At 39.3% G+C, this 23,130-nt stretch overlaps 1 protein-coding gene and 1 long non-coding RNA gene across 2 annotated transcripts; one reads left to right on the forward strand and one right to left on the reverse strand.

Moving 5' to 3' along the window:
• Window positions 1-13,681: 13,681 nt before the first annotated feature.
• LOC309503789 lies at window positions 13,682-22,694 on the forward strand. The gene is made up of 3 exons (XR_014207862.1): window positions 13,682-13,882; window positions 14,011-14,297; window positions 22,243-22,694. It is a non-coding gene; the product is annotated as an uncharacterized lncRNA (long non-coding RNA).
• Window positions 16,562-20,141, reverse strand: LOC309482684 (uncharacterized protein). Its single transcript, XM_082148166.1, has 3 exons — window positions 19,732-20,141; window positions 19,232-19,512; window positions 16,562-19,125 (listed from the first exon to the last, which is right to left on the reverse strand). Exons 1-3 carry the CDS (start codon window positions 19,989-19,991, stop codon window positions 18,218-18,220), a joined length of 1,449 nt encoding a protein of 482 aa, XP_082004292.1. The 5' UTR covers window positions 19,992-20,141; the 3' UTR covers window positions 16,562-18,217.
• Window positions 22,695-23,130: the final 436 nt, after the last annotated feature.

Here is a 23,130-nt window from a genome sequence, read left to right on the forward strand (position 1 = left end):
TTCAAAGTTGTACAGCCTTTATTACAATGTGGTAAATAAAGATTAGCTATTCATCATCATGTGTTTATTTTTTACATCAAGTAAAGAGTCACATCAGGATCCTTTCTGTCTTCCATCATTGATCCGGCTGGTCTGGTGGTGCTGGACATCTGACAGACGAAAGTGACTGGCCGCGTCCTACTGGGGAGCCAAACTGCGCTCGGACCGGTCTAGCCTATGGAGGATTGTTCTTGTCGCCTAGCAACTGAAAGTTGCCGATGACGAGCCGGAGTAACGTTTGCACTAGACTTTTTTTATATTCATCTGGGTTTTATATTCAAACAGGGTTAAAAAAAACCTGTATGTTCACCATGGTCCATTTGTGTATGTAATAAAAAGAATACACTAGCCTACAAAATCGCATCAAGGTAAGATATAAGTGAACATTTGAACTTTGAAAAAAAAAGATGTAATCCGCCAATTCAGGACGCAGCCTCTGAATTGGGACGCAGCAAACCAGCTTAATTTATCTGTATTGGCTAAGCCGAAAATACATGACCCGACAGCGCTGGAGCTGAGACATCCTCACCATGTCCTCCAGTAAAATGTAAAACATAAAAATGACAATAGCCAATTCTGGCTCCATAGCTGTTTATTCATTATATCAAATGAATTATCAGGATGGCAGCTGTCCTCTCGCACTGTTGCTTGGCTCCAGGAGCGGTGATCGGGAACACCTGGTTGTGCAATTAGGAAATCCTATGAAGGCTACATGGTGTGTCCTTCGAAGGATGCAGCCTTCACATTGGGACACAGCTGTTGAGTTCATTCAGACCTGAGCGATTTTGTGTTTGTTTGTGTGATTGTTTCAATGTTTGGAGCGAGAACTGTTTCTGAATGTCAAGTCAAAGTTTTAAATCTGTGAGGGGGAATTGATGGGAATCGATCCCAAGTGTTGCTGCTGTTGCCATTTTCATTTTCATCACAAGGAACTAACAAGGACCTTTATTACCCCTGTATGATTAATGTACGTGGGAAATTTCAAATCTATATGCATGGGAATATAGATAAATATTAATGAAGTTTGACACAGGACGTGTAACATTTTCTTTATTTTTAAAGAGCTTTATGATCATTGTCAGTTTCTGTACATACAAATCTGTAACATGTTGAATTACTTTATTGGAATTAATAGTTATTATAAAGTCGAACTATATTTAGATGAACATATTATAGTTATTTGCCTGTAGTGGTTCGTAAAGATAGGTTATTTATTTAATTATTTGTTATATTATTGATGATTTATCCATGTTATATTGTGAGAAAGCATGTTAATTCTTTCAATAGAGCTAGTTTACAGGCTTTTATCATATATCCTGACTCAAATAATGTGTTTCTAACAGCAGAATAAAGTGAGATGATCTGCTGATGATCCTGAATGGCTTGTTGAATGAGTGTTGATAGTCTGAGGATCATCAATATTAACAGATCTGCTTAAAAACACTCTTTATTTCATGACAATAGTTCCTGTTTTCACCTCATTTATTATGCTGATGTCTTCAGCTCTCCTGTAAATTGACACTTAAAGCTCATTTCATTGGTGTCAGCAGACTGAGGGGATTTGTTGTTTACTATAAGTAGCCTATGTTTATTTCTGTTTATGCTTTCAACTGTTTTTCTTATCATTATTTATATTTGGAGGAATTTACATTATTATATTCTGTTGTCCATGAGCATAAAAACAAACTCAGTAAAGATATATTTTTGATTTTGGCAGATCAACTCCTCACACTACAAATCATCATCAGTGAAGCTCCTCCCACAGCAGTCGCATCATCAGTGAAGCTCCTCCCACAGCAATTCATCATCGGTGAATCTCCTCCCACTGTAATTCTCCAATAAATGCTGGAATATTCCCATCAGCTACAAGTGAAGACGAGCATCAGAGCATCAGGAAGAGCTGAAATCTGCAAAGACTGAGTTTATTAAAGAGGACAGTGAGAACATGAGTGATCCAGAACCCTGCAGAATGAAACACACTGAAGATCCTGAAGAACAAAGAGGTTGGTGTTTATTTTCCATTCATTCAAGCACTTCTTCTTTATTTTACATTTATTTTATATATGGTTTATAATTTGTAACAGTGTTACGAGAATTTTGACCTGAATTTGTGCATATTTTTTACAAACGTACAAAAAATAATAATCATTCCAAAATGTAAAAATTACAATCTACTCTGATTTACTGCAAACATTTGTGTTCTTTCTCGCAGTGACATTTACTTGATCTTGTGTTTCTTGTGTCTCACTTTCACATGCGTGGAAACATGGGATTTGTGCCTATAATGTTTAAAAAATAATAACTGGAAGATAAGTGTACCTCATTCATAGAAAGTTTCAGGGATGTTTAATAAATTTATAAAAAGGCAAATTATTGTAATATTTTATAGCAGTTGTCTGTTACATCTGGGATAATTTTTTTCTCCATTCACTCCATATTTCTCTCTTTGAATTATTTTGATTATTTAGAAAAATAGAAAATTATTTTTTTAATTTATTTCAGACTCGATGGAATTGAAGGAGGAGAGTGAAGAACTGAGTGAAGTGGAGGAGGAGAGTGAAGAACTGAGTGAAGTGGAGGAGGAGAGTGAAGAACTGAGCGAAGTGAAGGAGGAGAGTGAAGAACTGAGTGAAGTGAAGGAGGAGAGTGAAGAACTGAGTGAAGTGAAGGAGGAGAGTGAAGAACTGAGTGAAGTGAAAGAGGAGAGTGAAGAACTGAGCGAAGTGAAGGAGGAGAGTGAAGAACTGAGTGAAGTGAAGGAGGAGAGTGAAGAAATAAAGCTAGCGCAAGTTCTGCCAGGGAGACTCAATCATTTACGTCACTAATTGCCTTATCAACTACCCTATCATTTCCTTGCTGTAGTATAAAAGGGCAGCCCTTACTCATATCTGAGTCCGCAGATGCTGTTGTTCCAGCCACAGCCAAACTAGTTGTTAGCACCAGCAGCAGACCTAACTATGTCTCAAGACACGCAATCCATTTGCGATTACTCTGATTCGGATGATGCCGTTCAGCCATCCCCTTCAGTTACACGCCGCAGTAGCCGTATCCAAAGCCGATCTTCTGCTTGGACCAGCCGGCCTTCTGAATACATCTTTAACGCTCTCGGAGACGCGGGCATTCCCGTAAGCAATGATATACAAAGGGAGGATCTTATACTGTTGGCCCAGAACACGCTGGGTAACCCAACAACTTCCACTCCTCCACACTCCAACATCGCCCCAGCTCCCGCACAACCAAAGAAAGCGGGCAGAAAAAGAGCAGCAAAATCTTCACCTCGTCCTGCCATAAGAACACCGGCACCGACAACACCTCCTTCACAACTCGCCGATCCTTCGGACACTAATCAGCTGCTCTTTTCTGCAGTCCAAAATCTAACCCAGACCGTTAAAGGATTACAGGAAAAAATGACGAATATCGAAAACTCTTTCGTCAACCCCAACTCCAGCTCAGATCACTTTTCAGCTCAACATCCCTCCACTAGTAATTTTCCAGTGAACTTACCTTCTACTTCAACCTCATTGCCAGTCTCCACGCTGATGTCTCAGTCACCATTTCAAAATGTCCCCGCTCCACCGGCTTCTCCGATCTTTAACCTCACCTCGGCAACACCAGCTCAAGCATTCGGTAGGCGGTTTGTTCCACCCGCCGCGGCTACAGTATCACCACATCTCAGATCTAACATCATCCAAGGTAAGGACATCAACCTGGCTTCCTTACTCCTCCCTTCACCGGCCGCCGATAGGAAAATGGTGGATTGTGGTGACGTGGCGGTCCTACTCAAAACTTCAGACCCACGCTTGCTTCGCAGTCTTTCGTTCGGCGAATTCGCTATCGCATTTAGCGTTTATAGGGACACGCTATGCCAAGTTTTTCCAGAAAGGAGGGAAGAACTAGACCTCTATCTTTCAATGATGGCAGACTTTAATCAAAGGTACGGGGGAACCTTATTTTACGAGTATCACAAATCCTTCTCCGCTAAAGCAGCGTCTTACATCACTCTCTATAATTCAAGACTGGACTGGGCTGTTACTGATACCGAACTGTTAGTTCGTCATTTCGGTGGACAAAGAAGCCTGTCGTGTTCTATCTGCAGCGCTCACGGTCATTCAGCTGCTTTCTGCCCGAAAGCTTTCTCTAGCAACAGCTCGGGCGCTATCCGCGGTCCTGAAAATGTAAGACGGAGCTCCTACAGCAGAGGTCGCCCCGACGCAGAACTTATTGAAAGTCCTATTTGCAATTTGTTTAATGAAGCCGTATGTACTCTTAATAACTGCCGTTTTGCTCATATTTGTAGCTTGTGCAAGGATCCACACCCAAAATCAGTCTGCCCACGCCGGTGCAAATTTCAAACCAAAAGGAAACCCCCTTTTCAGAGGAAATTCTAAGCAATCATCCATCTACTCCCATCAACATTTCAAACCTATCCAGCTACCTCTCTTCTCACCCTGATCCATCATTTGTTGACTATCTTATCACCGGCTTGTCCCAAGGGTTTCGGGTGGGGATACTTTCGCACCTTACTTCATCTTTCTCAGCAAAAAACCTACAATCAGCCATGATCGAACCCGATGTTGTCTCTTTACTGCTCGAGAAAGAAGTTAATAAAGGCTATGTTATCGGACCTTACGCTTCCCCCCCTTTTTCTCCTTTCAGGATTAACTCGATCGGAGTTGCTACTCGTAAATACTCCGGTAAAAAACGCCTCATATTCGACATGTCCTCTCCCCATTCAAGTAAAATAGCAAGCGTTAACGAATGCATTCCGCTCGAACCTTTTTCCCTTCATTATGCTTCGGTAGACAACGCTATTCATTTAATCAAACTTGCAGGTCAAGGAGCTTGGCTGGCTAAAGCGGACATAACTGATGCGTTCAAAACCATGCCAATACACCCTACCGACTGGCCACTTTTTGGCGTTAAATGGGATTCACAATACTACTTTGCAGTGAGGCTCACCTTCGGGTGTAGAAGCAGCCCCCATATTTTCAACAATCTCTCGGAAGCTCTGTGCTGGATCCTGCTGAACGTCTGCAAGCTTCCATTCGTTTTGCACTTACTCGATGATTTCTTATTAATCGATTTTCCTTCACCCCATTCCCCCGTCCTCGACACATTAAAACAGGTCTTTAGCGACGTTGGCGTTCCCCTCTCCCATGAGAAAACTCTCGGCCCCTCCACTAATCTCGAATTCTTAGGTATCTCCCTCGACACAGTCAAAATGCAGGCCTCTCTTCCGCTCGAAAAGCTCATTAGAATCCGGTCTTTTCTGGAAAATTTTTCCTCAATTCATGTCGTTTCTAAGCGTGATTTATTGTCTCTGCTGGGCCACCTAAATTTCGCTATGAGTATCATCCCGCAAGGTAGAGCTTTCATATCTCGTCTCCTTACGTTGGCTCATTCCGTGCCCGATTTATGTAATCCGGTCCAGTTAGACGTAGGTTGTTGGTCTGACATTTCGTTTTGGTCTCGCTTACTAAACGATTGGAACGGTATTTCTTTCTTTTATAACGAGGCTTTCGAATCTTCCGCCGATTTACAATTATTCACTGACGCAGCCCCGTCCGTTGGCTTCGGGGGTTATTTCCAAGGGCACTGGTTCGCAGAGAGATGGTCGAGCGAATTTCCTAAATCAACATCTAAACCGCTCTCTTCAGCGCTATATGAACTCTATCCCCTAGTCGTCGCTAGTGTAATCTGGGGTCCAGATTGGTCGAGGAAACGCATTCTCATGTTTTGCGACAACGAAGCCGTCGTAGCTATTATTAACAAAGGCAGATCATCATGCCCAATGATTATGCCTTTTCTGCGTCGGCTAATCTGGCAATCCGTCACCCACAACTTCATCATTAAAGCTGCTCACATTCCGGGGCACTACAACGTCATTGCTGACGCACTCTCTCGCTTTCGCTTTCAGACATTCAGACGGCTCTGCCCTACAGCCGACAAGGATTCAACGCCCTGCCCCCCCCTGTCAGCCACAACATTATACTAGGAGATTTACTTCGTTCAGCCAGATATTACATGTCTAAAGGCATCGCTTCATCCACCCTTAAAGCTTATACTTCTGCCTGGTATTCATTTGCAATGTTTTGTTTTTCTTTACAAATTCCGTTATTTCCTATTTTAATTTCGACCGTTTGCTCGTTTCTCGTTTTTAATCATGACAAACGTCATCAAAAAATTTCTTCAATTCGTAGACTGCTCGCAGGCATTCAGTTTTATGCCAAATATCACAACCCTGATTTTCCTAGCCTATTCACCGCTTCTCCTATTCGCTTAATGATCAAAGGTATAGCTAAATCCTCCGTAGCGGTCCCCGACAAAAGGCTGCCTCTGACTCTACCCTTAATTCATAGGCTAATCATTTCTGTTCGCAATGGCCTTTTTTCCACGTATGTTAACACCTTGCTAGAAGCAGTATTTTTAACCGCTTTCTACGGTTTCATGCGCCCAGGAGAATTCACCTCTCCAACATGCCAATTTGATCCAGCCCGTGGTCTTTCCTTTTCAGACATAACATTTTTTCCAAAATTCTTCACTCTTTTTCTCAAACATTCTAAGAACGACTCCAAAGGATCCGGTACTACCTTGACTATTTCAAAAATTAGTAGTGATTTTTGCCCATTCTCCTCTATGCTCAATTTTCTTAAAATTCGCCCTAGACTCCCCGCTATTTCTCCCCTTTTCATCCTTCCAAACGGAGCACCTATCTCTCAAACCTGGTTCAGGTCTCATCTTACTTCCGCTCTTAAAAGCTGCAGCCTATCTCCCTCTCAGTTCACTGGGCATTCCTTCAGGATAGGAGCCGCTACCACAGCGGCCGAGCGAGGTTTCTCTCCAGCAGCCATCAAAATCCTGGGCAGATGGTCCTCTTCAGCATTCGAGTCCTACATAAGACCAGATCTTAAATTCATCCTCGAAGCTCAGCAAGCTCTCCAGTAAACTGTTAAGGTAAAAAACCTTATCTAACTTCTGGTGGTGGTGTTGTTGCCTCATGGCTCGATACGTCTAAATAGCATAATCTCCTTATAGCCAGATGGCTAAATGTCTGCCAATTTCAGGCGTTGCATGCTGTAAATTCAAGTAGATTCAGCCCAAACCGCCCGTTCCGCTAAAGCGCTATCAAAGATTATCATAGGCTTCCGTTCCGCCAAAGATGGCTGTGGCCTATATGTCTGCATCAAAAGATGGCCATGGCCCATGTGTCCGTATCAAAAAGATGGCCTGTGGCCCATGTGTCCGTATCAAAAAGATGGCCCGTGGCCCATGTGTCCGTATTAGAAGATGGCCGTGGCCCATGTGTCCGTATCAAAAGATGGCCTGTGGCCATGTGTCCGTATTAAAAGATGGCTGTGGCCCATGTGTTCGTATCAAAAGATGGCCTGTGGCCCATGTGTCCGTATCAAAAGATGGCCTGTGGCCCATGTGTCCGTATCAAAAGATGGCCTGTGGCCCATGTGTCCGTATCAAAAGATGGCCTGTGGCCATGCGTCCGTATCAAAGATGGCCTGTGGCTCATGCGTCCGGATCAAAAGTTGGCCTGCGGCCATGCGGCAGTATTACAAGATGTTCTGCGGCCTATATTACTATAAGCGACAGTAGCATAAACCTCACGTCCAAATCCGCGTTAGCTGATGGTCCATTCACGTCTCTGGCCAAAGAGTTCGGTCTTAAATTCTATTTTTTTTCTCTTCTCTTCTCTCTCACTAGGAATTTCAGGATTCAGGACTGGTAAGTTACCTCATCAAACCGTTTTTGGGGGGCCCCGTTCCGACGGATCCTCCATCCACCTAATTTTGGGGGTGAGCGGCGCCCCTGCCTTCATCTTCAGTCAGCAGTCGCTGATTCAATACCCCTGGAATTCGAGTCATGAACGGGGCCTCCGCCAAAGAATTTGATTGCTTGCTGAGCTCATTAATAAATGTCTATGCTACAGCATTAATTCTCCCGAGTCTTTCTGGCAGAAATAAAGCTAACGCAAGTTCTGCCAGGGAGACTCAATCATTTACGTCACTAATTGCCTTATCAACTACCCTATCATTTCCTTGCTGTAGTATAAAAGGGCAGCCCTTACTCATATCTGAGTCCGCAGATGCTGTTGTTCCAGCCACCACCTTCCTCCCCACCACCACTAAGACGGATCTTCTCCTCCATCCTCCCCCATCACGACCACCCAGGTGTCCACTTTCACCATCCCTAATATCACTAGATGGGCTCTTCTCTCCAACCTGAAGTCTTCAAGACGCCCTCCTTTCCATCCACCCCACCACCACCAGAGGGCCCCCTTCATCGCCTCGGGGGGTGAGCGGCGCCCCTGCCTTCATCTTCAGTCAGCAGTCGCTGATTCAATACCCCTGGGATTCGAGTCATGAACGGGGCCTCCGCCAAAGAATTTGATTGCTTGCTGAGCTCATTAATAAATGTCTATGCTACAGCATTAATTCTCCCGAGTCTTTCTGGCAGAACTGAGTGAAGTGAAGGAGGAGAGTGAAGAACTGAGTGAAGTGAAAGAGGAGAGTGAAGAACTGAGTGAAGTGAAGGAGGAGAGTGAAGAACTGAGTGAAGTGAAGGAGGAACATCATGTCCAACCTGGAGAAAAACCTTTGAGTCGCTCAAAGACTAAAAATAAATTTTTAAAGAAAAGAAAATACAAGAAATCTTTCACCTGCACTCAGTGTGGAAAGGGTTTCACAACCAAACAAAGTCTTGAGCGTCACATGAGAGTTCACACTGGAGAGAAGCCGTTCACATGTGATCAATGTGGGAAGAGTTTCAGTCAATCATCATACCTTGATGTTCACATGAGAATCCACACCGGAGAGAAGCCGTTCATGTGTGAACAGTGTGAAAAGAGATTCGCAGACAAAAAATCTCTTAAGATTCACAAGAGAGTTCATACAGGAGAGAAACCGTTCACATGCAAGTGATCAATGTGGGAAGAGTTTCAGTCAATTAGCACACCTTAATGTTCACATGAGGATCCACACCGGAGAGAAGCCGTTCACATGCAATCAATGTGGGAATAGTTTCAGTCAATCATCATCCCTTAATGTTCACATGAGAGTTCACACTGGAGAGAAGCCGTTCACATGTGATCAATGCAGCAAATAATTTCTTAGGGCATCACACCTGAAGACACACCTGAGGGTTCATATGAAGGAAAAGCCACATTCATGTTCTGTATGTGCAAAGAGTTTTTCACAGCTGCAAACTTTACATGCACATCAGAAAATGCACACTGGTGTGAGAGACTACATGGGCTTTGAGTGTGAGAAGACTTTTGCTACAGGGATAAATTTAAAACGACATCAGAGAATTCACACTGGAGAAAAACCTTACAAGTGTTCACACTGTGACAAGAGATTCAGTCAGTCATCAAATCTGAAAACACATGAGATGATCCACACTGGAGAGAAGCCACACACGTGTGATCATTGTGGGAAGAGTTTCTCTTTTAATTGTCACCTGAAGCGACACATGAAGATCCATGCAGTGGAGAAACAACATCAACACAGTCTGAGATCACAGTAAGTAGTTCATCTTTATGTGCTGAGAAACAAAAGCTGCTTTTCCACCTTCAGAAAAGGTTGTGTTTCCACTTGAGCCTGGTACGGTACGGCACAATTACAAACCGTTCTCTGCCCTGAACTCTCAGCACAACAAGAAAGGTAAAACAGAAGCCACAAAATCGGTCTCCTGCCCTCAATGTAAAAAAACACTTCACATGTAAATCAAGTCTGAAGGTTCACATGAGAGTTCACACTGGGAAGAAGCGGCTCAGGCTTTCGCTCTGAAATCACATCAGCTTCTCATTCTGAAGAAAGACCATTTATCTGTGATCAGTGCGGTAAACAGTTTCATTGGGCTTCAGTCCTGAAGAAACACTTGAAGATTCACTCAAAGAAGAAGATTCATTCGTAATATTACAGCAGAAAAGAGACGGCGGTGTGTGTTTCAGTACTGAAGTCCTTTACTGCAGAAGAGGAACTGAAAGACCACCAGAAAATTCACACTGAGAAGAAGGCCATGACACTTTTAAGAGAGACGTGAATCTGATATTCATTTTTAACATGTTTTCATTGTTTTTCATCGGAACATCTGGTTTCTCTTCCACTTCTACTCTTCAATGCAAACACAAGATATACTTTCATGTATCTTTGGTCACTTTTCTTCTCTTTATCTCTTGAGATGCTTTGGCTGTTATGAGTCAGTAAAGAGAGAGATCTGTCTCATTCCATTTCACTATTAATTAATGTTTGTATTTGCTTCATATAATTATTGATTAAACTCTTTACTCATTTTCCCAACATCTCATTGTTATTGTCCATGTACTTATTTTCTGCTGATTCTGGAATAACTTTATAATATATAAAATTATCAGGAATAATTTTAGTTCAGAAAGTCATGAAGTATCCTGATATGATTGCTTTTTGCGTTTTCCATGTTTTAATTGTCTCAATTGAGCTTTTAAATGCCTGAATAATTTATGAATGAGATTGCTGTCTGTCTACATTATTTACAGTTTCATCCTTGATATCCAGTATCATATACATTTCAAAGAGTTTGATCTAGTCAGTTTGATGTTTCATTCACACCATGAGGCTTCATGAAGTCAGAACAAATACTATGAACTTTAAACAACACCAGCTCCGGCTCCAGCTTTGAGATGTAGGGTGGACCAAGTACAATTCCTAGTTTTAATATTATCGATTCTTTCAAAACTTTATTTAATAATAAAAGAGGCAGGTCATGATATTTGCAGGGCTCAACACAAATGAGCTTTCCCGTATGCACCCGTATGCGCGTGCGTTGGAGACCGATGGCGTCACCGCTTTCTCGCGCCGTCTTTTCCCTCATTCAGTTTCAGCATCGAGTCTTCTGAGGTGAGGAGAGCAGTTCACGGTATTTCTCATATTTACACTCCATCAAACACACTTTATACAGTTTGATTAAGCGACAGGCTCATTTCTGTAGTGTTTTCATCGATCACAGCGATACTTGTGCGTCTTTTCTGGCATCTTCCTACTGAAATAAACATTTAGTGCAGCAGCAGCGAGCATGAGGAGAATAATGTTGAGTTCATTCAGACCTGAGCGATTTTGTGTTTGTTTGTGTGATTGTCTCGATGTTTGGAGTGAGAACTGTTGCTGCAAGTCAAGTCAAAGTTTGAGATCTGTGAGGGGAATCGATCCCAAGTGTTGTTGTTGCCATTTTCATGTTTACCTTTATTTCTTTGACCTTTATCTTTGGTAGATTACATTTACTTATTAAAATTGATGTATATTCTTATAGTATAACACTTTATATTACCCCTGTAAGAGTAATGAATGTGGGGAATTTAAAATCTATACATGGGAAAAAATAAAATAGATAAGTTTGACACAGGAAGCGTTACATTTTCTTTATTTTTAATGGAATTACTTTATCATAACTTTATTATAAAGTCAAACTATATTTAGATTCAAATATCATGTTGTTGTAGCTATTTGTCTGTTGAGGTTCGTAAAGATAGGTTTAAAAGGACACCTATTATGCCCCTTTTTACAATATGTGAAATAGCCTAAGTCTCTGATGTCCCCAGAGTGATGACGTATTGTCGACAACTTTACAATCTCCACTAGCTATTATTTTCTTCAACTCCTCAGCATCCATCTCGACGACTGCAAGCAGATCGCGCGCGCGGTTATGAGGAATTTTTTAAAGTGAAAGTAGTAGCCTAGGTAACGTTATAGATTCTGGGAGGGCGTGGCGCGTCGGCACAAATAAACTGATGTGGATTTTAAATTATTTTATCAACTTGAAATACAGGAATATTTTTGTAGATGTGTTCCTAAAAATATGCATATATTTTTACGTTTTCATGTGATTGTTTTAGACCCGTGTTTCCCCCGTGTCCGACCCGACCCGCACCCATATCCGACCATATTTTCCATATTTTTCACCCGTTTGAGCAAAATCCGCGGGTACCCGAACCCGTGCAGGACTCTACCAGTATTTAAGTTCCTTAAGTTCCTTCAGTTCAGTCAGTCTTTGTCTGTTATCTGTTGTACTTAGTGTGTGATTATCCTGCCTGTACCCGTTGGAATTTCTATTTAGTAAAAGTTTGTATTGGAGCCTTTTTGCTTTTGCCTTCTTCTGCCTGCACCACACCCTGACACACGCCACATGTATGTGCATCGCGGAACAAAGCAGTTACTTTTAGTATGAAACAGCTCAGCTTTTCTTTTTTTTTTTAATGAAGAAATTCAAAACAATAAATACACTGACCGTTTTGTGACTTTACTGTGTATAGCCTCAGTTCAAGTAGCATGTGAACTGATCGATCATCTCTTTTAGTTACAGCACATGAATATGAATCAGAGTGCATGTTGTTTAAGTGTGATGTTTAAAACCATGGGAGAATTAAGAGAAACCCTGGGTCTTGCACTTTTCTCTTTTGAGGTATAACTGTTTTTAAGTATAATTCTGTTAACTGTCAAATCGCCTGTCAATCAAACTTTGGCGAAACTCTAAAACTAAATATTACAATGATCAAATTAAACATTACAAATATTATTTGTGTTGGTAACAGACATTCCAGCCCAGAAACGCTCATTTCAAAGTAAAATAACTGGCTGTAGAAGTATTTTTTCAGAGAAACGAGTATGTGAACTTAGCATTTTTCCTCAATATATGAAGAGTTCAGATGCAAAAGCCTCTAAATGCCATCTGAAATTTTCTTCTAGAATGATCATTTTTATAAAGCTTGTATATTTAGGTTAAGTGATTTCACTTAAATGACAATTAATAGGTATTTTGCATTGCCATTTAAGTGAAATTATGGAACTTAAATATATGAGCCTGATAAAAATGATAATTCTAGAAGAAAATTTCAGATGGCACTTAGAGGCTTTTGCATCTGAACTCTTCATATGCAAACATATTATGGTATTTTTATGCTTTAGTGAAAAAGAGTAGAGTGAAAAAGTTACATACAGCACCTTTAAGTGTGGTATGTTTTTTCTTTATAAACCACTTTCTTAATAAACTGTTTACAATAGTAATTGAGGTGTTTTTCTTTATAAACTACTTTCTTTTCACAGGACAATTGCATATTTTATTGCATAATTCATATTTTACACAACACTATATTTGACTGAATTGTTAACTTGTGTTTATTTCCTATTGTCTTTTATAATGGCTATTGTTGTTCATTTAAATATTGTTGTTCAATAAATATTTTATTATATAAATCAATCAATCAATGTTTTTGGTATTAAGAAAGGATCATGATATGGACTTTTTGGACTATTTTTAATGTGATTATTTCCAAGACTAAAGGTTTAAAGATGTAGAACAACACTTTGTGGCAAACAAGATAAAAAGTCACTTAATCTCATGCAAAACAAAAACATATCTTCAGATTGTGCCTGAATTACACACAATATTTACATTTTCCCTGTACAAGTGAGGTTTTTACATGTTACTGTTGTCAATAAATGTTCATTTTATCTGCATATCAATTCAATTCAAGTGTTTTAATGTTACATTTCCAATAAACAAACAAATGCTATTATCAGTAACTATTAAATGCACTTATTAATGCAAAACAATAGTAAATGTATGATTTAATTAACTTTGATCAATTTTCCCCCAGCGCCATCAAATCAGCTGCTGGCGCCACCATCTGTAGAACTGAGTAGTGCGACTGCTCTCAGATGTTAGTCTGGAGTCCTGTGCTGAAAATACTCTTTATTTTATGTCAAAAGTTTTGGATTTGACATAATTTAGTATGCCGAAGTCTTCAGAACTCCTGTAAATCTCCACTTAAAGCTCATTGCATTGATGTCAACAGACTGAGGTATTTGTTGGTGCTTTCAATAGTTTTTCTTGCCATTTTTTATTTTTGCAAGAATTTACATTATTTATATTATGTTGTCAATTAGTATAAAAACAAACTTAGTAACTTATGTATTTTGATTTTGTCAGATCATCTCCTCCCACTGCATTTCATCATCAGTGAAGCTCCTCCCACAACTATCACATCATCATATCAGCTCCTCCCACATCAGTCACTTTGTCAGTGAAGCTCCTCTCAAAGCAATTCTCCAATAAATGCTGGAATATTCCCATCGGCTACAAGTGAAGACGAGCATCAGAGCATCAGGAAGAGCTGAAATCTGCAAAGACTGAGTTTATTAAAGAGGACAGTGAGAACATGAGTGATCCAGAACCCTGCAGAATGAAACACACTGAAGATCCTGAAGAACAAAGAGGTTGGTGTTTATTCTTCATTCATTCATGATGCTGAAGAACATTCATGTTAGAAACATTCAAGCACTTCATCATTTTTTTTTGTGTGTGTGGATTTTATGGTAACACTTTATAACACTGTTTCTTACTGCATAACTAATAAGGAATTATTGAAGAACTAATAGGTAATTCTTCATTAACTACCTTTTCACCACTGTTTACTACTAAGGAAGATGTGTTAACTAATCATGAAGACTAAAAATGTACTGTTTAATGTTATTTTTTTGTATTATTTTTCTTTATTCATTTTCATAATAATTTCATAATGTGTTTTGTGAAGTCAGACTATGTTTGTACATGTGTGCTGTTGAGATCTGGGATGAGCTATATTTTGCTTAGAGGTATGTGTGCAATGTAACACGGTCGGTCACTGAGCAGAGATGTTCACTGATGATGATCCTTCAGTTGGTGTGTTCTTTTCAAGGAAAGGAATGTTTTTTTACCACTAATGTATACACTGAGGGAGAGTGGATTGTACCACGTGCAAGCATGAGGTGTACATTCCATTTTTAAACTTAAACAAAATGTTTCGCTACCTTACAAGGAAGTTTAAGTCTCTCTGTGATGTATACAAGCTCAATCTTACTGTACCACCTCAGAGAAACATAAAGGCATGATGGGGTGAGAGGAAGGAGAAACATAGAGATGATGGGGTGAGGGAGGAGAAACCCAGAGAAACCATTTACAGCTGGCATGATGGGGTGAGAAGATAAGAGAAATGGGGAACAGAGAAATCTGGAATGAAGACCTCCTCTCATATAGCCTTATTCGTATATGCTTGTTTCTCTCGTATGTCTGACACATGACACATGTATAAATAATAAATCTCTTGGCAAAAGTAACTGGTGTAGCTTCCGTGATTCAAGGGGGAAGCAGGATTTTCAAATCTACAAGTAACTATAAGTAACAGTTAGTTAATCAATAACTAATGAATTCTTTCATACCTCCTGAAGAACTATTAATTATCTAATTAAGGTTCAAGAGATCTCATAATTCTGAGATAATTAAGTCATTAATTAAGAAAAACAGAGCAAATATTTTTATTTCAAGAAAAAATTATCTCATAATTTTGAGATAATTAAGTCATTAATTCAGAAAAACAGAGCAAAAACGTTTTATTCATGAAAAATTATCTCGTAATTCTGAGATAATTAACTCGTTAATTCAGAAAAACAGAGTAGGTTTTTTTTCCTCAAGTGAATGCAATACGCTTCCGTAAATATGTGTTTTTTACTTTTTAAGTACTTTAAAAATGTATTACCTTTGTACTTTTACTAAGGTCATTTTGAAAATGGCCTGATTATAATTTTACTGGAGTAATATTTTATTGGGGTATCTAAACTATTACTCAAGTACTTGATTTGTGTACTTCATCCACCACTACACTGCTAAAAAAAACGTGGATTATTGTAGTGACTACTGTGTATGACTGTTCATTAGTAGTTACTTCATAGTTATTTTTCTTGAACCTTAATTAATAGATAATTAATAGTAGTTCTTCAGGATGTATGACAGAATTCATTAGTTATTGATTAACTAACTGATACTCAACACAATCATAAAATTCTATTACATACTGTCATGTTCTGGGTTTTGTTTCTTGTTCCTGGTTCTCGTCTTGTCATGTGATTCCCTGTTTGTCATGTGATCCTGCCATGTGTCTTGTCATTGGTTAATCGTCTTATTATTCACAGGTGTCCCTTGTCTTGTCGTTAGTCTTGTGTATTTAAGCCCTCATGTTTGCCCTGTGTCTTTGTCTAGTATTGCATGTTTTTCCAGGTTCTTGTCTCTGTTTCCAGTTTCCAGCTTCCAGCTTCCAGCCTTTGTTTAATGTTAGTTTTGTTTATTAAAGTTGCATTTGGGTTCACTTCAACTTGCCTCCAGGATTACATCGTTACACATACTGATTAGTTAACACATCTTCCTTAGTAGTTAACAGCAGTGACATAAGCGTTAATAAAGAATCACCTATTCGTTCTTCAGTAATTCCTTATTAGTTATGCAGTAATAAGAAACAGTGTTCTAAAGTGTTACCGATTTTTTTTAACTGAGAAATGGCTGCAAAAGTTTTTATTTTATTATTATAATTTTTTTAAATGGTCAGAAAAGGGGAGGTTTTATATTCGTCAACATCAGGTCAAACTGAATTTAAATATTTTAACTCTTTTATTTTACATATTTTTTACAAACATGTATAACAAAATACTAATCATTCCAAAATGTACAAATGTGACCCTGGACCACAAAACCAGTCATAAGGGTATTTTTTTTTAAATTGAGATTTATACATCACATGAAACCTGAATGAATAAGCTTTTCATTGATGTATGGTTTGTTAGGATAGGACAATATTTGGTCGAGATACAACCTTTTGAAAATCTAGAATCTGATGGGGCAAAAAAATCTAAATATTGAGAAAATCACCTTTAAAGTTGTCCAAATTAAGTCCTTAACTACGCATATTACTAATGAAGGGAAATAAATGAAATTTACACCATTGATTTACCACAACTAAACCTTTATACACACAAAATTTCATTAAAATATTTCATTAGGAACATATACAATTTTACACTTGACTTTTTGCCATTTTTCGCAAATGTTTTCATATGCTCTCAATCAGGGATGAGGTTACGGTCTATATCTTAAAGGGTTAGTTCACCCAAAAATGAAAAATAATGACTTTATTCCACTATTTATTTAGCCAGCTCTCAGATTTAATCAAAAATATCTTAATTTGTGTTCCAAAGATGAACGAAGGTCTTACGGGGTTGGAACAACATGAGGGTGAGTAATTACTGATGGAATTTTCATTTTTGGGTGAACTAACCCTTTAAGTCACATCTGACCTTGAACAGTCCACAAAGTGTTTTTTTTGGGCCATTGTCCCAGTGGCCTAGTGAGGGCTTCGACTCCTGTATCCCGGTGGCTGACCACACTCACGGCCACGGCCACGGCCACGTCCCCGACCCCGACCCCGACCCCGACCCAGTTCAGCATCCTTAGTTTGCTCCAAGACCAAGTTCACCACAAGGTCCATTTCTCGAGCACATGTGTTGTCAGAATCATCAACTGGTAGGACCTCGGGCCTTGGACAAACAGTATCCTTGTAGGGATAATCAACGAAAGGGCGGATGTTCTTATACAGGTACTGTTGCCTCTGGAGTGATAATCCAGGAGGAGTCAGGATAACCGGTTCTCCATCTGGGAAATCCATGCCTTGCAGAAGGATCTGGAAAGGTAATTCGTCACTGCCTGCCTCTTTCTTGACAAAAACCATTCCAGGATGCTCAGCATCAAACCTGAAAAATGAATGAGACAATGAGAATTTTAGTGCTCATAAACATAGCAAGTGAGATGGCTGTTCTGAAGGTGTCTTGACATCAACACAAAAATCTATCCTTTCTGGTCAGATTCATCTTGCTTATTGCTTATGAAAAAGGGTCATTAAAGGGATACTCCACTTTAAAATGAAAATTCTGTCATCATATACTCACCCTCATGTTGTTTCAAACCTGTATGAATTTCTTTCTTCTGATGAACAGAAAGGAAGATATTTAGAAGAATGTCAGTAACCAGACAGTTTCTGGTCTCACTGACTTCCATAGTAGGAAAAAAACATACTATGGAAGTCAATGAGACCAGAAACTGTCTGGTTACTGACATTCTTCTAAATATCTTCCTTTCTGTTCAGCAGAAGAAAGAAATTCATAAAGGATTGAAACAACATGAGGGTGAGTATATAATGACAGAATTTTCATTTTAAAGTGGAGTATCCCTTTAAAAAGTCAACTAGAGCAAAGTTCCTACATGCAGATTGTGGTAGTGGTTTGCTTAATATAAGTACACTGTACATGCCATTTTACTTAGACAAGTTGCACACTTACCTAAAGTGTTGATACTTTTTCATTCCAAGAACTGGTTTACAGGATCCAGCGAAGAAGGTCTGCCAGTCACACACTGGGACTTCTGTTGTACCATCCTCCCGTCCAATGACCTGGGCGATGTTAACAGTGGAGCTATCATTTACAACTTTCTCCAGCACACTCTGTGAAGGCACCACATGACGTTTGAATGCTCTCTTGAGAAGCCCAAAACACCAGTCAGGCGCAAATTTGGTGTGCCCGGCAATAAGGAAGTTCAAGGTTATGCTCCTGTGCAAACCCATTGCGACTCTCCAGGCACAAAACCAAAGGACAAAACGGTTTTTGTTTTGCCCTGAGCAATTATCGCAGTGGAGATGCACATCTGTTTCTCCAATGCCATAATTGCTGAAGTAAAAATGGAGGTATGAAATCACTGCATTTGAGCCTTTACTAATGAGATGGGCTTCATCAACCAGGAAGTTCACCTGCCGAGGAATCCCCTCACAGCAGACACCAAACAACCCATACTTCCTTGGAACTAGAAAATAAATTGGTCCTGGCTGCAAGGGGTTACTTGGCAGGTGGACTTGCTGGGCATAGTCAAACGAGTAGTGCATAGTGATGTTGCGACTACATGGCTGGTTGCTGCTTAGGTCTTTGATGTCATTCTCAGCACACACTTTCTTGGCCTCTGTGACCATGTTATTGTACAGGGACCTCTCAGTTTTAACAATCAATAGATGCTTGTTTTGTTGTGCAACACGGTCTATTTTCTGGACGTCTGTCAAGTTCGCACTACGGAAGATGAGAGTATTATTCTCCTGGCAAACCCAACACAAGTCCGTCATTGGCTTGGCCGTGATAATAAAAGGGCAGACTTTCTTCCAAAGCTTGAAAAAGTTGCTGTCTCCCATTATTCTGTGTCCTGAAAGCAACAAATACAAGAATCCGATAAAGTAATTTTCTAAAGTATTCCAAAGGCTTGAAATGTCTGTGCTCTCTCTATACCAATTTCAATAATAATTATTTACCTGTATTTTCAAGACCTTGCCTGTAGCAGTTGTAGACCAAAATCTTTGTGTGAGATGAAGGCAGAAGCTGCATGTCATCCCTCTTGAAACCAGGAACCCTCCCAGGAAGGACCAATGCATTTTCTGATGCATAATTTGTCAGGAACCTTACAGCTCGCTGTATATCTTCAAATTCTAGTGATCGTGTATTGTTTTTTCTCCCTCCAGATTTCTTTTCCTTTGACTCCAATCCATGCTCTTTATAATGAGAAAGTAGACCTGTGAGGCGATCTTGGCTTAGCCTGGAATATATAAAAAAAAAAAAAAAAAAAAAAAAACTCATTCAGACCAACACAACTAATTTTCAATAACTTCTGCACACAGAATGTCTTTGTACATCTCAGGAAATAAAATCTTAAGTGTCTATAAAATACTACACAATCCTATGTGTACAGATTGGAAGCAGCATTGAGCTTTTTGTTACAAAACTGTAAGTGGTGGGTCATTCCTAGTTTACTTACATGTGCAGAAATTTGAAAGTATCGCGGCATAACCGTTTTCCTTCCATCCAATAGTAAGTCCTCTGTCGCTGACGAGGAGTTTGTTCCTTCCTTTTTGATGAGTTTGTGGTCTCAGAGTTGTTGATTGAACACGAAATCTTCCCCAGGAGGATAAGCATTTGGTCTCCTGAAAATGAAACAGCAACTTTCAAACTAGCTAAACAACTGAATTTTATGGATCTGGATTTTGCCAGAGAAAGGCTTACATTATTGTATTTCATTGTTTTTCACTGGGCAATGACAAAAAAAATATATTCTATTCTATTCTATTCTATATTCCTGTCATCATGCTTGTTAAAGGGATAGTTCACTTTGAAATACATTTTTGGTATGTTTTAGCTTACCTCAAGGGCATCCAAGATGTAGGTGTCTTTTTTCATAGATATATACACTAGATGTCGCCTTAAAGACATTCGTTTCAATGAACTGCCGTAGACAAGGCGACATCTAGTGTGTATATATCTATGCACCAGTCTGCGTACACATCAGATCAGATCACTCGGACATGGCTGTGTATAAGAGGTAAAAACGATATAAATACTGTTTGTTTTCTCACACAAACCGCTCGTTTCGTGTCTTAGGCCATCAATGTGTACTTACGATGGGGAATTGTTTAATTTGGACGACGGGGAATTGTTTTAATTTGGACTCTGTGCATGCTCTTTGAGACAGTGACCATAGACCTGCATTATATGACTGACAGACAAGAACGGTTTGACCTAAAAATATCAAAATTGAAACTACTGCGGAAAAAAAGACACCTACATCTTGGATGCCCTTGAGGTAAGCTAAAACATACCAAAAATTTATTTCAAAGTGAACTATCCCTTTAATGAAGGAACAGTTAGAAAACTGATTAAACTTGTTGAAATCTTAGCACTTAGTGACCTGTCTGTACAATTTTCATGTTTTTTTTTTTTTACTCCTGGCATACTAACTGGATGTCAATTCTCTCATGGCTGCTCTCCTATGTATCATTTCCTCTGGGGTGAAGAGGCGATAGCACGGCTGACCATCAATGTACTGACAATTACAGCTGAAAACAAAACGATATCACTTTGTTGAATATAGGAGCTGGCTACAGCAAATAATCATCATACACACCCACATGACATCCTCAGCTAAGCTGGTGTTTTGTTTACATTTTGTCAAAGAAAAATATGCTATACCTGTGACATAAACAATTCATGAAAACCAATATTTTTGTAGAGAAGGCATTTAAGAATGTTTGTGACTGCGACTCACCTGAACTTTGAGGCATTTTCCCACTCAACCTGATCGAATTCAATGTCCGCCGTGAAAACTTTGTATTCTTCCATGGCGGCATTTTCCATAACGGAGTCGAAGAGATCCACACATTGATCGAATTCATCATCTTCCAGGGTATCCTCCTTTGCCAAGCCGGTCTCTGGACATTCTGTATCATCTTCCCAATCATTTCCGAAAAAATCATTTACTATGTTCGTTAAATTATTGCGGTCATTAAAGTTTAAATTGAGCAAACGCGCTATCTCAGAATCCATGGCTTGCACCGTAACCATTGCGGATTGTGTACACTGTGCACGCGGAGAAGTCGCCAGCCAATCAGAGGTGCTGTAGCAGGCCGTTGCTAAGAAGAAAACAGTTTTGTTTACACGAGAAGGGTTTGTTTTAACGCTCTCTATTGGCTTACTGCTGTAATGACGTTGTGTAGAGTTATGAACCCGAAAGCGGGAAATCTAAGCTTTACATAGAGACCAAACTTGAGTGGGTAATTCCCAAACAGCGGTCAGCAGCGAGTGAAGTTTGTAGGCGTGTTTCCGGACATTTTTTTTGCGTGATTTTGCTGCATCCACTCACAAAAATATATTTTTTATACATTTACGGTAGGAAATTTACAAAATATCATAATGGAACATGATCTTTACTTAATATCCTAATGATTTTTGTCATAAAATAAAAATCGATAGTTTTGACCCATACAATGTATTGTTGTCTATTGCTAAAAATATACCCGTGCGACTTACGACTGGTTTTGTGGTCCAGGGTCACAAATTTACAATGAAATTCAGTGAAATTCACTTGATCTTGTGTTTCTTGAACGACCCTTAATAATTAAAATGTTTTAGTAGTTGTTTTTTTTAACATACTTAAATATCAATCTAAACGTTGGTGTCAAAATATGGCAGTATTGTGTATTTTAATGTTCATATCATGTTTAGATTCTCAATTGTGTCATTGATCAAACATATTTAATAGTTCTCACTACAGAAACATGGGAGTTTTGCCTATAATGTTTTTTTTTAAATAACTGGAAGATCAGTGTACCTCATTCATGGAAAGTTTCAGGGACGTGCAATTAATTTATAAAAAGACGTAACTTATTGTAATATTTTATAGCAGTTGTCAATCTCCATTCACTCCATATTTCTCTCTTTAAATTATTTTGCTAATTTAGAAAATTAGAAAATGAAAGTTTTTCTTTCATTTCAGACCTGATGGAAGAGAACGAGGAGAGTGAAGAACTGATGGAAGAGAACGAGGAGAGTGAAGAACTGAGTGAAGTGAAGGAGGAACATCATGTCAAACCTGGAGAAAAACCTTTGAGTCGCTCAAAGACTAAAAAGACATTTTTAAAGAAAAGAAAAGACACGAAATCTTTCACCTGCACTCAGTGTGGAAAGAGTTTCACAACCAAACATAATCTTGAGATTCACATGAGAGTTCATACTGGAGAAAAGCTGTTCACATGCCATGTGGGAAGAGTTTCACATACAAACAAAGTCTTGAGCGTCACATGAGAGTTCACACTGGAGAGAAGCCGTTCACATGTGATCAGTGCAGCAAAACATTTATCTTTGCATCAGTCCTGAAGAGACACCTGACAGTTCATATGAAGGAGAAGCCACATTCATGCTCTGTATGTGGAAAGAGTTTTTCAGTACTGCAAAGTTTACATACACATCAGAAAATACATACTGGTGTGAGAGAGTACATGTGCTTTGAGTGTGAGAAGACTTTTGTTACAGTTGATCAATTAAAACAACACCAGAGGATCCACACTGGAGAAAAACCTTACAAGTGTTTACACTGTGACAAGAGATTCAATCAGTCAGCAAATCAGAAAACACATGAGAGAATCCACACTGGAGAAAAGACTTTCATGTGTGATCAGTGTGAAAAGAGATTCTCTAACAAACCAAGTCTTGAGCGTCATATGACAATTCACACTGGAGAGAGACCGTTCACATGTGATCAGTGTGGGAATAGTTTCACACAAAAACCAAGTCTTGAGCTTCACATGAGAGTTCATACTGGAGAGAAGCCGTTCATGTGTGATCAGTGTGAAAAGAGATTCTCTCGGAGACAAAATCTTAATGC

This window comes from Leuciscus leuciscus (genome assembly GCF_965113295.1).
Source record: "Leuciscus leuciscus genome assembly, chromosome: 1".
NCBI classification, from domain to species: Eukaryota; Metazoa; Chordata; class Actinopteri; order Cypriniformes; family Leuciscidae; genus Leuciscus; species Leuciscus leuciscus.